At 43.8% G+C, this 18,862-nt stretch overlaps 1 protein-coding gene across 1 annotated transcript in view; it reads right to left on the bottom strand.

Annotated features, from left to right (window-relative positions):
- Nucleotides 1-18,862, bottom strand: part of LOC149278175 (isoleucine--tRNA ligase, mitochondrial-like) — a 33,023-nt gene that overhangs the window by 12,602 nt on the left and 1,559 nt on the right. The window contains exons 3-12 of the mRNA XM_089502282.1: nt 18,059-18,218; nt 16,404-16,552; nt 15,602-15,651; nt 14,854-14,963; nt 14,149-14,239; nt 11,462-11,577; nt 10,683-10,852; nt 10,073-10,163; nt 7,909-8,060; nt 7,222-7,382 (exon numbers count right to left, since the gene is read on the bottom strand). Of these exons, the coding sequence (XP_089358408.1) occupies nt 7,222-7,382; nt 7,909-8,060; nt 10,073-10,163; nt 10,683-10,852; nt 11,462-11,577; nt 14,149-14,239; nt 14,854-14,963; nt 15,602-15,651; nt 16,404-16,552; nt 18,059-18,188 (1,220 nt within the window). The 5' untranslated portion in view covers nt 18,189-18,218. The remainder of the gene's footprint in view (nt 1-7,221; nt 7,383-7,908; nt 8,061-10,072; nt 10,164-10,682; nt 10,853-11,461; nt 11,578-14,148; nt 14,240-14,853; nt 14,964-15,601; nt 15,652-16,403; nt 16,553-18,058; nt 18,219-18,862) is intronic.

Consider the following 18,862-nt stretch of genomic DNA (forward strand, 5'->3'; position numbering starts at 1 on the left):
TATTAATGCATCTTCTCGGCGTTATCAGGAAAGGCTCAGGGATCTCAATGTGTTCGGCTCGGAGAGAGAGAAGAAGAGAGAGGAGAGAGAGAGAGGGAGGGAGGAGAGAGGAGATGGGAAAGAAACATTGAAGTACTTACGGGGTTTAACAAAGTAAAGGAGGGAAGTCTACTTCCAAGGAGGAGAAATCTTACAACATAATCTAAAACTAGAGGGTCAGAGGATTAGATGTAGTGTAAGCATGGGCGGGGCAAGCATGGACGGGGCAAGCATGGGCGGGGCAAGCATGGGCAAAGAAAGTACGTATAATGAAAGTATTTGGTTAACCTAAATCTAAGATAAGGACTGATTCATGTTTTGAGTTCCATCAGTTAAAAACGGGCCGAACTGGATCTGCCGGCATCCTCTGTGTTTCTATGCGTGAGGTTATCATGGGACAGGGTCACTTTAAGAACACGCTCCAAGAAAGCACAATCTACGAAGTACATAAAAAACGCAGTAAAAATCGGCTGCTATAACAATATTAACCATTAGCGGAGCAAACTTCATCGAACGTTTCACCCGCCGGTCCCACGCGATCGCCGGATCATTCCTACCTTTTATATCCCCTAATCTGGGAAACACAATGTAACCAGGACAATAACGATCGGCAAATATTTGCAAAGGATTAATTATTAACTAATGATATTGGCCCCGTTTTCATATTTTTTTGCCTGTGGACACATTTTTTAAGTTCTAAGAATCTTGCGTCACTAACACAGAGTCTTCATTGAGTGGATGACACGTCGCAGGCGTTTTACTTTTTTGTCTAGAACTAGAAAACGTTGTCTTACAGGGGATATGATAACATTATGTAAATATATGCGGGGCCGATGTAACGAGCTCTTCAGTGACCTGTTCATTAACAGAAATGTATAAACACGACAAAGGAAGGGATTCTTTACAGTGAGGACAATAAAGGTATGGAATTCACTACCAAGGGAGGTGGTTATCAAATATATTAGATGTCTTCAAACGGGGGTCTGGATATTTTCTTAGAAAGGCATGACATACAGGGCTATAAGTAGAATCCGATTGCCCCTTTGGAGTCAAGAAGGAATTTTCCCCCTGATAGCAGAATTCGAAGTTTCTTTGCCTTCTTTTCGATCAGGAATAGGAAGGTTGGGTACAAGGGTTGAACCTGACGGAATTAGGTGTTTTTTCAACCTTATTTACTATGTAACTATGTCGTTAAACTGCCATACAAGAAATAAAGCCGGCACGTTCACCTGTGACTTACAACCCAAATGGCGGGGGCTTCACAGGGAGTGGAGAAACCGTGTGTTAAGAATGCTTGTGAAGTGGCCAGACTGGTTCGTCCTTTCCAGAGGCAGCCCCGACCTCTTATACTTCACTCACTGAGTGCCAGACCGTATGGCCATGTGTAAATTACATTCATTTTAAAGAGTCCCTACTGGCCTTAATATTTAAAGGGACGTTCCAATAGGGCCATATATAGACCTACCAATAAAGAATGCATATTGAAGTGCTTTAAATATGATAAAGTACACCCTCTTTGCATTCTATGGTTTTAGATATCAGGACACAACAAAAATCATCTGTTGCTTCGCAGGTCTAAATGTTAGGTAAATACAACCTCAGATGAACAAGGCGACATATTACACCGTGTCTTGATTTAATCAACAAAAATAAAGCCAAAATGGAGAAGCCATGTGTGAAAAACTAAGCACGTCCTTACTGCTTCCATGGGAATTAAGATGCTAAGTTGCAGTCGGGTGATGCTAATCAAATGCCCTTGATTAATTGATCTTCAGCAAGTACGACCATTAATCAGGGGCAGAAAAGTGTTAACCTGCTAACTCCAGCGGGAGTACTTTTGGCACATAGGTGTGGGGGTCTCAGTCACCATTGGGCTTGCACAAGAGTTCAATAATCATTTTACGCGGACATGTCCACTTTATTAAAGGGATACGACAGACGTCCCACATATTGTAGGAGTCCCTTGCATTTATTTATTTAAACACAGTACCATTGCCAGCGCGTGGCTCCTGGGGAAACGACCAACTATATTTAAAGGAACAATTTACTTTCCCCAACAGCCCGTCTTCAGACGAATGTATATTAAAGTACCCCATGAGTAACGCCAACCCTCTGTGATTGCTTAAATACGCATTCTTTAACCACAGAAAAAAAAGAAAACACTTAACTGAGGTAGAAGCTGCAGTGGCAGGAAATCGCTTTACTGCCACTGATGTCGATGAAAGGTCAGCAAAGCCGTCAATATAGAAAGAAATCGTGATGATGAGACGGCTGCAAATACTGTGTTAGGTTTTGATTTTGGTTAATTTGTTAATAATGTGCATTTTCTCCCCGCCAACGGTAACTGACATACAGTGTTCCAGACGACATACGTATTTATATCGCACCCCCATATTCTGTAGCGCTGTACAATAGAAAGAGGGTTAATTCATCTCAATGTACCCGTTTCTTTGTAACTTTAGTCCCCCGGGGATTTATCGGGTGGCGGGTCCATAACCTCTCAAGTCGTGTTAAATTATCCTTTAACTTTAAAACAACGGCCTTCCCCGGCACTGCAAAAAAATTAAGTTTTGGCTCGAAAAGAAGTCTAGCGGCTTCTACAATCGAAGGTGACGGCAGATCAGGCCCATTCGGCCAATCTAGTCGCCCCGGTTCCCCTGCTGTAAAGACTCAAACCATAACCATTTGTTGGTCTCGTCTTAGATTCTGGAACTTTATGTCTATTCCATGCATGTCTACATTCCCTCACTGTATTAGCATCTACCACTTCTGCTGGGAGGCTGTTCCACTTATCTACCACCCTCTTGGTAAAGTAAAAAATCCACAAAATATCCAACTACATACACACACACTATATATATATATATATATATATATATATATATATATATGAGGCTGGTCACGTGGTATAGACAGGCTTCTCATACATAAATATCGCTTACTTAAATCCGTAAACATCAGTACCTAGGTTTACTTAGTTCCAGATCCCTTACAAGTCTACGGCTCAAACGCCAGATCTGAGGTTTACTCTCAGCTCATCCCATCGCTCTCAACCACTTTTTGGCAAACCCACCCCTGGCAATGCCGGGCAAACGTTATCCGAAAGCCATTACTGGTCTAATGCGTTGGATGATTTCTGCGCATGCTTTGGCTTCATGAATAATTTGAAGCCCTGTTTGGATGCCAGATTTTGATTAAGAAAACTGAAAAGGAGAAAAAGCAAAAATGATGATATCATCGTCTCTTTGCTGGAACCGCCAGCTCCTATCTCGGTCTCAGAGTCCATCAAAGCAATAAGGCCCCTCGTAAAACTTTGCCCTGAGCACATAAACCCTATCAGGGGGAGCGTGCGCTCGCATTACGTGGCGTTCGCCCGTCGCCCTGCGTCCTCGCAGCACGGGTGCCGATATAAGCCTCGGTGACACAGGACAGTCACTCGCACACTGATCGGGACACACGTCTCCTCAGCGAGTCGTCATCGGCAGGCAGGCAGGCGAAGTGAAACGACTGCTTGGAGATGAAAGAAGGAAGGAAGAAAGGGAAAAAACAAAAACAAAAAAAACAGCGTCTGCTCGAGAGATTTTTTTCTGGATTCCCGTAAACAAAAGTGAAAGAAGCTTCCTCCTCACTGTGCCCTTCTGCCGGGGCGAGGTAGGAAGCTCTTGGGGAGCTCGGAGATACTTCTGAAACAGGTAAAGGGTTAATAAGTCATTGGGGCTGCTGCAGACTCAAAAGAAGAGATTTTTGGGGATAAGCTCTTTAGGGGGTTAAGGAGTAGCTTGCGGGGTTAAGCAATGTCATTAAGCTTCCGCGCTGGGACCCGGCCCCCTATTTACGCTTTATGTCAAAGGGACTATAGAAGTCTAATGGAATATTTACTAAAACGCATCAAAACCCTTATACCCCGTTAAGTACCAATCCTCGGGGAGCGTCGCCGGACCACCGATTTATCAGCAGAAGCCGGAGCAGGGAGGAGAAACTCGAACGATAATAACGGCTTCGCTATAGAGGAGCGGCGTGTTTATTGCGTTCTGTGGGTTCTAGAAACTCTTCCGGGGGTTCTAGATGCTCTTCTGGGGATTCTGTGGGTTCTATATGCCGTTTGGGGGGTTCTGTGGGTTCTAGATGCTCTTCTGGGGGTTCTGGGGTTTTTCTCTTGCGGGATCATGAAGCTGTCCTTGGAGGACGCTCACAGGTGACGTTACCGGCACACGCGCAAGTTAAAAGCCGACATGAACAATGGGTTGACCCCTCAGCCCTTGAAGCATCCAGCAGTGTTAGAGATCGCAGACGATTCCTATGAACGTTAAGGGAGAAGACGGAGTAGTTGTTTGCTTTAACCCTTTAGCGGCGCACGTACTTTTACCCCGGGGCGTGTCTTACGGGGAAAGCCGACTTTGCGGAACGTCAGAGTTCAAGCTGCTCATTTCTCAACGATTCCATTTCCAGGAGAGAAGCTTCCGAGAAGCCGTCCGAGTGTCCAGAGACCGAGGGCAGCGGCGTAGTGTCTATCAGGTGTAACAGCATCTCCATGTGGACTGCTCAGGACTCCAGTGGAGATGCTGTTACTTTCGATGGGCATGTACTGTCCGGCCGGATCACGGACAACCGTTCCTGTAAGTTCTACTTCTACCGGGGAGGCTCGCTGCCCAACGATTCTTCTCCGAGTCCCCGGGGGCTTTACCGGTAACCAGGAAGATGACCTATGAATTGACAGCCAGCTCGTTTCACGCCTGCCTGTCATTTCTTTAGGCCAATATTCTGATCACCTTAATAGCAGCGGCCAGAAGACATCCAGCAGAAACATATCTAGGTTATAAAGCTACAATAAGTGACCAGAAACGTAATGAATTATTAGAATGTATATGTTGTGTTTGAAGGTTAAATTGCTTTATATAACATGTTTTTGATACAATAGTAATAATAAGGATTTTTTTTTCTTAAATATATATATTTTATATGTCGTTTTGGTTGGAATATACGGAATGTTTTGGGCGAAAACCCTGCAAGAGCCAACATGTAACATTATATCAGACACTGCGTAAGATACAAAGCAGCTTGGCTTGGTAATATATATCCTGTGATTCATTAAGAGCTTTTTATTTGGGGTGGAGGAAAGCCAAAAATGTTCAGTTTTTTTCGGAAAAAAAAATATTTGTATTTTTACAAAATCGTTAATAAAGTAGAGCAAAGTGTTACGGAGCGAATTAAAGCACCAAATAAACGTGAATGTAAATTTTGCATGGATGGTCATTTAAAGTATTTTATATAGTATGTATGTTATACATTTTCACACGTATTTATATTATTTATGTCAAAATATAAAATATATATATATTAATTGGAATTGAAAACCAACTACTTTGTAAATGTGTTTTCTTTGTGTGAAAATTGAATCAAGTATAACATCTAAAAACAGCCTCGTTAAAAGGTGCGTTCTTGATCTTTGAACGGGCGTATCGCTGTATCCGACGATAAAATCAAACCGGTTCACAATAAACCTTCGTCTCCTGCTGCGCCAATCAATGCAAACCTTAAACCTTCGCCCCCTATCGCGTTAGACACGTTAAGAGGTAATTAATTAAACTGGGGGGGGGAGTGAGCTGCGTAGCCTCGGTCAACAAAAATGGAATTCTGAAATTCTGATCTGTTTTAGGACTTGGAAATCACCGTATTTGCTAGATTATAAGACGACCCCCCAAAATTTGAATATTAAATATCAAATCACATGTAAACTATTTTTTCATATTTAATAAAAACCATGATTTAGAAAAATGCAATTTTTGTTTTTATTTCCTTTTATTTGCCAATCTGCCCCCAGTTATGCACATCTGACCTGAGGCTTGCCTCTTTGCCCCCCAAGATATGCCTTATACCCCCTATATGCCACTCTGCCCCCCCCCCGACTTACCAGTGCATCCAGAGACTTCTCCCCATGCTTCAGACTCCGTGGTGTGTAGTGGGGGCAGCCGGTGGAGGTCTGAGCGATGCGGGTAGACAACCTCCACTGCTGCCGGCACTTCCACCGGGGCTTCTATGAACGAGCACCGGAAGGTAATGTGAGGGCGTCATAGAAGCCCCGGAGAAAAAGCCCGAGAGGAGGATCCGGGTCCCCTGCAGCGCTGCGGGGGATCTGGATCTTAGTCTTATAGTCAGACTATTTGAGCTCTGATTATAAGACTATCTATAGTATAAGACAAGAGGTATTTCATCTTATACAAATACGGTATTAGATATATTTTTACTAATTTGGTTAGTCTGCTGATCACTATGTTATGGATTTTAGACGTGCATAATTAAAACCTGGGGCAACTTTATCACTCACATCACTCCTGTGATCGAAGTTTACGTTTAAAAGGCTAATGGAATGTTGGAAAACCCTTTTGTATTATATTACAGCCAGAAATGTCCTTGTTTTCCAGCTCAGTGACCCCAAACGTTTAAACGGTAGTGAAAAAGATGATTTTGGAACATTAATAACTTCCCGTATTGCAGTCTAAACTCATATCTAATCACAATCTCTAGCCGAAACGTCTGTTAAATGGCTAAAAGATTGCGATCTCTAATGCTGGCAAGTGTAGCCACCGAGCACCGCCTGTCCGTCAGTCCCCGCCGGCTCCATGTCTGCAGAGATAACCAGGAGGTAGGGGCATTGATCGCCTGTACCCCGGCAGTGTGCGTGACAGCCTGACCGCCGTGCCCTCCCGCTGCACACCTACTCCTCTTTCTTTCCCCGTCGCAGAGGAGTGATTTGCGTAGCGTGCTCACACTCATTGGTCGATGATCACCATTGTGACATCTAAAAGATGTATCCTAATATAGATTTTTTATAGCTGCCAAGAATCCGACGTTAAGGTGCATCTACCGACCAAATCACTCGAGCTGAACCTATGACTGCAAATCAGTAGAGGGAGATATCTGAGCCACATAGAGTGCAAGCCCATAACTAGAAAGTGTGTGTGTCTATATAAAACATATATAACATATGTATAATGTACCTTTATCTATATATAAAATATACATATATATCATATTTTATATACGTAAAGATCAGATACTGAGCATTAGGAGGCTCCCCTTAGGGGTTAGTCTGAAGATGTGGTCGTTCGATACACGGGTACTCCTTAATGTTTGAACACTAGCCGAGGAGTACTCAGCTCAGTAAAATAAATGCAAACATACCGGTTAATGAGCGGCTCTCGAGTCTTCTTATGGTAAAATACCGGGATCGGGACTCCCCAGCTTCTCTGCCTCGAGATGCACCAATACGTCCGACGATCCAACATCTCCAGCATGCGGCCGGCGGCGGAGGCAGGAACGAATTTCACCTTTTTTAAAGAGTCCTGTTACATAAAAAAATAAAATGTTTGTATGTAACACCTGCCACCGTTAAAACGCAACTACGACGATTTAATAAAAACAGCAACAGAGAGGATTTCTCTAGGCAGTTGCTGAAAGGGGTGCTACTAAAACTTATTTTATAAACGGGTATGGCTTAATGGGGTACCCCCTATGTCCTCTACAACATCGGCTCTGTCCACCATATGAACACCAGCTCCATACATTCACCCCAGTCCAAAACCCAATGGGTTGGTGGAATGCATTTATGTATTTATTTATTTTTTTAACTAAAGAAGCGTTTTACTTGCAATGCCACATACAGCCACAAGGGGTCTAGCGTAACAAGCCCTCTGGCAGCTTTTTCACACAGGCTGGATCACTTCTTTGCTTCCTTTACATTAATTTATATAGTGCCGGCAGATTCCGTAGCATTGCAACAAACAAAGACAATTTAATATTGACAATAACATTAACATGTGTTAAGACATATCCCTCCGATGATAACGCGCCTAAAATCGCTGCCTATACCTGAGCTTTGGCCTTGATGTCTGCCGTGTTGACGAACCACTGTTTACTGGCTCGGATGATGACGGGTTTCTTTGTCCTCCAGTCGTACGGGTAACTGTGCACAAACTTTTCTTCCTTGAGAAGATTCTTAGAGCCAAGTAACATCTGTACCACTAAGGACAATGTAAAGAAAAATGGTTAATTAAAAGAAAGGGTTAATTAATGTCTTTCCTGCTAATAGGCATAAAGTAACAATGCAAGAGAGCAAGTAAGTGTAGTAGCATAAGTGTAGGGTGTTTGAGAGAGCGTGTCCATATGGTGTAAGCATGTGTGTGTGTATCAGTGTATGATGTTGGGGGGGGGCTAGGGTTAGTGGGAGAAAGAGTGTCTGTATGTATGCATAAGTGTATGGTATTCTAGTGTATGTGTTGGAGCTAGTTTGAGTGTTGGGTATCGAATAAATACTGCACCCAGGCACCTGTAACCCTAGGATCACCCCTGGTAATATAACGCCCCAGCACTGTATACATTAATATACCCCTCCCCAGCGCTGTATACAGTAATATACCCCTCCCCAGCACTGTATACAGTAATATACCCCTCCCCAGGGCTGTATACAGTAATATAACCCCCAACACTGTATACAGTAATAACCCCCCACCCCAGCATTGTATACAGTAATAACCCCCAGCGCTGTATACAGTAATATGACCCCCCAGCACTGTATACAGTAATATACCCCTCCCCAGGGCTGTATACAGTAATATGACCCCCCAGCACTGTATACAGTAATATACCCCTACCCAGGGCTGTATACAGTAATATAACCCCCCCAGCACTGTATACAGTAATATACCCCCCAGCGCTGTATACAGTAATATAACCCCCAACACTGTATACATTAATAACCCCCCACCCCAGCACTGTATACAGTAATAACCCCCTCCCCAGCGCTGTATACGGTAATATAACCCCCAGCGCTGTATACGGTAATATAACCCCCAGCGCTGTATACAGTAATATAACCCCCCAGCGCTGTATACAGTAATATAACCCCCCAGCGCTGTATACAGTAATATCCCCCCCAGCCCTGTATACAGTAATATAACCCCCAGTGCTGTATACAGTAATATAACCCCCCAGCGCTGTATACAGTAATATAACCCCCCAGCGCTGTATACAGTAATATCCCCCCCAGCCCTGTATACAGTAATATAACCCCCAGCGCTGTATACAGTAATATAACCCCCCAGCGCTGTATACAGTAATATAACCCCCAGTGCTGTATACAGTAATATAACCCCCAGCGCTGTATACAGTAATATAACCCCCAGCGCTGTATACAGTAATATAACCCCCCAGCGCTGTATACAGTAATATAACCCCCAGTGCTGTATACAGTAATATAACCCCCAGCGCTGTATACAGTAATATAACCCCCCAGCGCTGTATACAGTAATATCCCCCCCCAGCCCTGTATACAGTAATATAACCCTCCAGCGCTGTATACAGTAATATAACCCCCAGTGCTGTATACAGTAATATAACCCCCAGCGCTGTATACAGTAATATACCCCTCCCCAGGGCTGTATACAGTAATATAACCCCCAGCGCTGTATACAGTAATATAACCCCCAGCGCTGTATACAGTAATATACCCCTCCCCAGGGCTGTATACAGTAATGAAGGTCACCATTGACAAAAACCTGGTTTTAACTCATGTCGTTTCTATTTTCATTTAGCTGCAGACCTGGGGGCCACCATTGTTGTTAGCCATGTATAGTTTTTGGCTGACTTTCCCAGATCATAAGCCACACTCAGCTGATTCTTTATGGCAATGCTAACGAAGTCTGTTTGTTATTCTCTCATTATTAATTTCCAGTTGGGTAATTAAGGCCAAGCTATTCTATTGTTTACCACAGGTCACTAGTATAAGGGCTCAGGTAGTTTGTCTAGTAGATTGGGACAAATACAAAATGGCAGCTGCCTGAAAACATTATGCAAAAAAGGAGAAGAAGAGAGGAGAAGAAGAGAGGAGAAGGGGAGAGGAGAGATTTGAAAACGTATATTTTTGAAAATGTATTTTTAATCAGATACTAGTAATTTTAACTTAGTTTCGTGCAAGTTCCCCTGTGCAGGGTCTCTACTACTCAGCGAGTGAGAGTGTGTACGGAGTACAACTTACCGGCTTCATTGCCATCGCTCAACACGGCTTTATCGGCAAGATCAACTCCTGCATCGACCGTGAAGCAGCCAGCCTCGTTCACCAAACAATCCTAAAAAAATAAATATATTATATATGACAGGTACATGATTAAAGACGTGCATGTGATGTACAAACATATTAGAGAGAATGTTTAATCATGCGTGTCATCATGTCGTTCGTGATAAATGGAATGCTGGAGAAATCAGCAGAAATATCGCAAGAAGGGATCGCTTATTAGAAATACATAAGAACAGAACGTACAAGTGTTGCCGAGAACTAGCGTGTCAGGGATGTGTGTGTGTATATAACATAAGTAATATATATATATATATATATATATATATATATAATGTGTATGTATATATAACATAAGTAATATATATATATATATATATAATGTGTATGTATATATAACATAAGTAATATATATATATATATATATAATGTGTATGTATATATAACATAAGTAATATATATATATATATATATAATGTGTATGTATATATAACATAAGTAATATATATATATATATAATGTGTATGTATATGTACATAGTGTTAAGAAGCTGAAAGCTTAAGTCCGTACTTACCACGGGTAACTTGTGATGGGAAGCGACGCTGTAATCCTCGATGCCGTGGGCAGGCGCGGTGTGCACCAGCCCAGTACCCTTGGCCATAGTGACGTGGTTTGCGGGCAGCAGAGGAGAGGGGCGCTCAGGAATTGTGGGATGAGAGCAGACACCGTCCTCTAGGTCGGCTCCTGCAAGGAAAAGGGGGCCAAATGAAAAGAATATATGAACGGTTACTGTACAATGTCTTAAGCATCCCAGAATCAGAAGACGCAATACACGAAGGTAGAGATCCAAACGTAGATAAAACTTTACATTAGTTTAGAGTTTAAAAAAAAAAAGAAAAATGAAAAACAGAAGAGAAGCAAAGCCTGGGGTCGAGACTTGAACACTGAGGCTTACACAGCTTGCCGACGCGCATATTTACCTATGGGCTACGGTGGCTCACACAGCCCAAGCTTGGTTCCAAGACAATTTAACTCTTGAAGGTTAATTTGATACGAGATAAAACATTTTAACTCATGGACTCCATTGTACTTTACAAAAGGGACAAACCCCAGAGTGCTTTTCCCTGCTGAGCTGGCCCTGTATAATGCATAGTTCAATTGGTGAGCTCTCAATTCACCAACCTAAATACACAGACAAGTCAGGAAATTCAAACATTTAAAACCAACCTGAGACTCCCAGTGAATAAACTGCTGGATTCTCTCCACCAACAGCAGGCGTCACCACGCTCGGCTAAGCCGCTTCGATTGTATCTGGAGACCCACAGGCAGCTCACCCGCGGCCAGAAACCTCACCTTTAAACGTGGACACGACCTCAAGCTCGGTGCCCAGGGAGACCTCAGTGGAGTCGATGCGATCTGCGGCCAAGATGTAATATTCTGCCGTGTTTACACATTTCACCAGCGAGTATCTAAAGGCAAGAACGATCCTAACGTCAGACCACAAAGTATAAGACATTATACATTAGGGCTGCAACTAACGATTATTTTCATAATCGATTAGTTGGCCGATTATTTTTTCGATTAATCGATTAATCGGATAAAAAAAATGAATGTAAATTTTTCATTTATTTAAAATAATTTAATAAACAAATGATGGTAAATACAAACAGCAGAATAAAAAAAAACTTTGATAAAATACATTTCTTGTCTTTATTTCCCAACCAGCCCCCCCATTTATGCACATTTGAGCCCAGGCTTGCCACGCTGCCCCCCACATATGCCACTCCACGCTGCCTCCCACATATGCCACTCCACGCTGCCCCCCACATATGCCACTCCACGCTGCCTCCCACATATACCACTCCACGCTGCCCCCCACATATGCCACTCCACGCTGCCTCCCACATATGCCACTCCACGCTGCCCCCCACATATGCCACTCCACGCTGCCTCCCACATATGCCACTCCACGCTGCCTCCCACATATGCCACTCCACGCTGCCTCCCACATATACCACTCCACGCTGCCTCCCACATATGCCATTCCACGCTGCCTCCCACATATGCCACTCCACGCTGCCTCCCACATATGCCATTCCACGCTGCCTCCCACATATGCCACTCCACGCTGCCTCCCACATATGCCACTCCACGCTGCCTCCCACATATGCCACTCCACGCTGCCTCCCACATATGCCACTCCACGCTGCCTCCCACATATACCACTCCACCCCCACATATGCCACTGTGCCTGATACGCCTTATACCCCCTGATACACCACTCCATCCTCCCCAGACATGCCACACTACCTCCCCACATATGCCACTCCAGTCTACCCCCAGATATGCCACTGTGGCCCCAGATATGCCTTATACACCCTGATACACCACTCCGTCCTCCCCAGACATGCCACACTGCCCTCCCCACATATGCCTTATATAATGTATATGCCTTATACCCCCAGATATGTCACTCCGTCCTCCCCTGATATGCCTTATACCCCCCCGATATCTCATAGTCCCCTCATAGAGTCACAGACCCGTTCACATCACACTGACATCATACTTTTTTAAATAAGTACTGGGTTAATCTTCACTGCCCCAGGATTTAGATTCCCCTTAGTCTGCACCCCCTTTATCTCTAACTGCACCTTAAGTTAACTTTATTAAATTAATCAAATTAACCCTCAGTCCTCATCATTAAATTAACCCTAAACACCCCATTAACCATAACTACCCCTAAATTAACTCTAAATACCCCATCAAAACAACTACCCTAAATTAACCCTAAACACCCCATTAACCATAACTGCCCCTAAATTAACCCTAAACACCCCATTAACCACAGCATCCCCTAAATTAACCCTAAAGACCCTGTCAACCACAACAGCCCCTAAATTAACCCTAAACATACCATTAACCACAACTGCCTCAAATTAACCCCAAACACCCTATTAACCACAGCTGCCCCTAAACACCCCATTAACCATAACTGCCCCTAAATTAACCCCCACCTCCCCTAACTTTCAGTAGCCCAAATATTAATTTTATACTCACAATTAGATGAGTGTCACAGCCATGTGGTTCTGGCCTTCTGGGAGAAGGAAGGGGGCGGGGCCAGTTGTCACAGTGATTACAGGGAGGGGCTGGTAAGTAGGAGCTGCTGCTGTGAGTCAGACTAAACGGATTATATAATGAGGGGTATTTTTCAGAGCGTTTGCTCTGAAAAAAACCCTCATTTTATAATCGATAATAATCGATTCAACTAATCGATAATAAAATTCGTTGGCAACGAATTCCATTATCGATTATTATCGATTTTATCGATTAGTTGTTGCAGCCCTATTATACATACTATATACCTCTATATAGGGAGCCAGGGGTAACATAACAAAAACGAACACAACGACAATCGCCGTGGATGTGATATTTTAGAAGATGTTTGTCCATTAAAATAACATGAAATCCAGCGCAGAAGGGGTTAATGCTGTAAATGAAATGTTGTGACTGGAAACGCTCACTCCATCACTCCTGCGTTCTAATGGCCCTTTATCACTCCCATCACTCCTGCGTTCCAATGGCCCTTTATCACTCCCATCACTCCTGTGTTCCAATGGCCCTTTATCACTCCCATCACTCCTGTGTTCCAATGGCCCTTTATCACTCCCATCACTCCTGTGTTCCAATGGCCCTTTATCACTCCCATCACTCCTGCGTTCCAATGGCCCTTTATCACTCCCATCACTCCTGTGTTCCAATGGCCCTTTATCACTCCCATCACTCCTGTGTTCCAATGGCCCTTTATCACTCCCATCACTCCTGTGTTCCAATGGCACGTTGTGTTTGCTGATCCAAGTTTAAGTTTAAACGGCTTAGAAACCCTTTTGGAATTATGTTACGTTTAAATGGGGGGGGGGGTGTTCAAAGGGAATTACAAAAGACTTTTGTCACTGAACAGAAGTACAGAAACTGTTTCTGAATAATGAAAACGATAATGATAGCACACGGATCATTAAAACATATAACAAATGGCAACGTACTCCGTGTCTGGCATGTAGCAGACGGCTTGATTCGCAGGAATGGTCCATGGCTGAGTTGTCCAAATCAGGGCACTGACCGTCGAGGAACCATCTAAACAAGGAAACACAATCACATGAACACCCGGCGTGAGAAGCAGCAACGAAACACAATCACATGAACACCCGGCGTGAGAAGCAGCAACGAAACACAATCACATGAACACCCGGCGTGAGAAGCAGCAACGAAACACAATCACATGAACACCCGGCGTGAGAAGCAGCGCAGACACCGTCAGGAGGCTTGACGTGTGACCTGACCATGATATGATGGTCGGTGGCAGCCACAACCCCCCAACTAGCTGCTCTTTCCAATAGTGCTGGACAGAAGTCGGACCCTGAAGCTCAGGACTACAGCAGCGGAAGGCCACAGCTCCAGACAGGTTTACCTGATAAAGTGACCACTAATTCCTCCCCTTTCAATAACGTTTCCATCCGTGACTTTGCTCAGGTAAGGATGACATTTGTATCTAAACTCAAAGTTCTCCATGCTGGACCCAACGCTCCTTCAACAATACAGACTGACATTAAATTTTTCCCATTTCTATCGAATGCTATCTTGTGCGGATCAACGATTAGTCTACTAATGCTTATATAAAGAGGGAGCACACACCGGAATACAGGAGCGATGCAGAAGAATCATTGAAGCATTTCTCAGATCAAACATACCCATTATGGAAGCCAGCTTAGGAGGAGGCTTCTGGATGGGAAACTTGGCAAAGACGGAGCGGCTAACGTGCTCCTGATTGTATTCCAACTCTGCCTCGGCCAGCGCTGTTCTGCAAGAAGAAAGTTCATACATATGAAACAAATCCATGTTTTGTTGCTTTCCTCGTACAACAATACATAATGTCATATTATAGGATCATTCAAGATAACCGGCACCCGAGCATCAGAACGCAACTTCATATTCCACATGGTATGGAACGTCTCCCCCGATCTGGACCAAGGCAAATTAATCGCAATTTTAGAATGAAAAGAAGAGCACAAGCAGAAAGCCGTCCAGGCGCTGCCATGTTTTTCCACGCACATCACTGGGGTGTCGTTTTTAGAAAAGCGGGTTCAATCACTTTAGAGTCGCTATGAGACGAGCCGCAAGTGCTACCTATCTGCCACATTCTGCCACATTCTGGATCACCTGGGGCAGCCTATAGTACAAAACATGGAACGCTGTACCGAATATCTATATCTCTTTTATTGGCCAAATGGCTGCTTGGACCAAAGCAGCATCACATGACTAAACCAAAATAAAAATAACAATTCTACTACCCAAGCTGAGGATGTACAAGTTGACCAAAACATTATTTATTTTTTTTTACATTTATTTTTCCCTTTTCCCAGTTTATTTTGTTTCAAAAAAAATGACTCTTTCGCATTAAAAAAAAATATATAGTAGAAGAAAAGACACGTTCCTCACCTGGTGGAAGGCGACCAGAATACCGGCTTGTAATCCTGGTATATGTGACCCTAGAAACAGCGGACAAGATATACGAACATATAATATATAATATAATTTAACATATTTATATACAGTATAATTCCTTAACTCACTGATTATCTAAAACGAACCTTAGTGTTTCCCCGGAAACCTCACACCCATAATAAGCTTAAAAAAGTAGAGAATTGATAATTTAGGCCAAGGGGGTCCAACCTGAGGCCCTCCAGCTGCTGGAGAACTACATCTCCCATACTCCTCAGGCAGCTCCATAGCTGAAAGAGCATTATGGGAGATGTAGTCCTGCAGCAGCTGGGGGACCACAGGTTGGACGCCCCTGATTTAGGTGGCTCTAGTGCTTGAATCATCCAGAATGGAAATATTATCGTACTTGATATATATGGATTATAAATATGAACACAGCGCATATAAGAAAACTGTCCTAATCTCTTAATTTATATAAAAAAAACATCATATATTACATCCGTTAAAAGCAAACTGAATCCTGCAATCGCTTTGCATTTACAAGGAATGCCGAAACGCCATCTCGGTACCGCATTACGCACGACTAATTCCTGTACAATGCAGTATTTAGTGAATCAGTGCCTAGAAATACACGTTTCTGGTACATATCAATCACACCTTCTGTAAATGAACTGCATGGCTGAACCGTACCATTACCTTGAAACACCTACAGAAACTCACAGTGTGATCGCTCGATTTTGGCACGTATTCATCGGTTTTCAGACTCCTAGGACACGGACATGAATTTAAGCAGCGTTACCTTCTCGTACATCTTGTAAAAGATATCCAGTTGCTTTGCCTCGTACTTCGGGTCAAACGTGTAATAACAGTTATCCCAGTCCGCCATTATACCCCAGCGGATGAAGGAGTCTCTCTGCTTCTCGATAGCTTTTTCTGCAAAATTCCTGGCTAAATAATAAAAAAGGGAAAAGATTAGATATTTTTCACATACAGAAATCACTGTGAATAACGAGGGACAGAAATACACCACCGCTCAAACGTTTGGGGTCACTTAGCTGTTTTCATGGAAGACAAGGACATTTCTGGCCGTAACATAATCGCAAAATATTTTTCTAAGGATCAATGAGCCTTTTAAACTTATTTTTGGATCGGCGAACACAACGTGCCATTGGAACACAGGAGTGATGGGAGTGATAAAGGGCCATTGGAACACAGGAGTGATGGGAGTGATAAAGGGCCATTGGAACCCAGGAGTGATGGGAGTGATAAAGGGCCATTGGAACACAGGAGTGATGAAGGGCCATTGGAAGACAGGAGTGATGGGAGTGATGAGAGTGATAAAGGGCCTATGAAGAGATTCCATTAAAAATCAGCCGTTTCCAGCTACAATAGTCAATTACAACATTAACCCCGTCTGCGCTGGATTTCTGATCCATTTCATGTTATTTTAATAGACAAAATTAGCGTTATCTGTCAAAAACCAGGACATTTCTAAGTGACCCCAAACTTTTGTATATCTATCAGACTGTAAGCTCACCAGAACAGGGGGGCCTTTTTATCTTTAAATATTGTATTTTTAGCTCATTTGAATGCATGCCATAGTAGTGTAAAATAAAAGGAGTAGCGTGTGGGGAGTTCATGCAGATGAACGTAATACTCAAGTTCAAGGTAAGAGAGTTTAAAGGCAATAAAACAGAAGTTCATGCGGTTCTCGGTGATAAGACCGGCAATTCTAATCTGAAAGCTCCTGCGGCCTGAAGCCCCAATGCTGATCCAACGAGGGCATGAATGGGTGGTCCCGGAGGGATGCGTCTGAATAGACCTTGCTTCAAATAACATTACTGGACATAACAGAAGAGACTCTGACAAGTCCACGCATCGCTTCTCAACTGGTTGGCCAAACCGGGTAATGCGAGGGTCTCGGGATATTTTTTGCCAACAGTTCTCACTATCCAGCCCCTGACCATCACTGTTTGATACAGGGTCGCAGCGCTCCCCCAAGACATGATTTGCGTCCGCTCCAAATCTGTCACAAGGCAGCAGGGATGCTTTCTGCTCAAAGAATTGTCTTCGATCACAACCGCCCCGAGCGAAGGCAGACATCACATTGCTGCCGCGTGGACTTCAGCAGCGGTCCCTCCGCGGCCGATCACTACAGGAATAAATAATCCCGTTCCTTCTTCTTCTATGGCTCTACCTTATTGGACAAATACAGATTTACTAAATTCCACCAGACAAAAATATCTATTTCCTTAAAGGCAGAACGAGTGTCACGCTGGCCGAGACGTTCTTCCCCCTCCGCTACAGTAATGCCATGCTGCGGACGCAGATGCACTGCTGGCGTGGGAGCGCATGCTCAAAGCCCACTCAGTGGCTATATATATATATACACTTAATAATGAGGGGGTCCGGTCCCCTTAATTTTGGGGGGGATAGACGGGTATCACCTTTTACCTTTGCGCCGGATCTCTATGGCGGACAAATTGTCAGATTCTTCTCCGAGGTCTGCTAGGGCTTTTAGTTCTATGGGCAGCCCGTGACAGTCCCACCCCGGCACGTAGCTCACTCTGTAGCCCCTCATCATGTGAAAACGGTTGGTAATGTCCTTAAGGATCTGGAACGTGCCGGAGAAAAAGAGGCGAGAATCAATAAAACCCAAATCTCCGAAACTACAAGCGACCGGCTCATTTCACATCATCTACTACACGACCGTCCAAAAGTTTTGGGAGTTTTTTTTGGCTGTAACATAATTGTAAAAGGGTTTTCTAACGATCAATTAGTCCTTTAAACTTATTCTTGGATCAGCGAACACAACGTGCCATTGGAACACAGGAGTGAGGGGAGTGATAAAGGGCCATTGGAACACAGGAGTGAGGGGAGTGATAAAGGGCCATTGGAACACAGGAGTGATGGGAGTGATAAAGGGCCATTGGAACACAGGAGTGAGGGGAGTGATAAAGGGCCATTGGAACACAGGAGTGATGGGAGTGATAAAGGGCCATTGGAACACAGAAGTGATGGGAGTGATAAAGGGCCATTGGAACACAGGAGTGATGGGAGTGATAAAGGGCCATTGGAACACAGGATTGATGGGAGTGATAAAGGGCCATTGGAACACAGGAGTGATGGGAGTGATAAAGGGCCATTGGAACACAGGAGTGATGGGAGTGATAAAGGGCCATTGGAACACAGGAGTGATGGGAGTGATAAAGGGTCTCTGTATGCCTATGAAGAGATTCCATTAAAAATCAGCTGTTT

Source organism: Sceloporus occidentalis, unplaced genomic scaffold (assembly GCF_023333645.1).
Source record: "Sceloporus occidentalis isolate IW3139 unplaced genomic scaffold, rSceOcc1.0.p SCAF_199, whole genome shotgun sequence".
NCBI classification, from domain to species: Eukaryota; Metazoa; Chordata; class Lepidosauria; order Squamata; family Phrynosomatidae; genus Sceloporus; species Sceloporus occidentalis.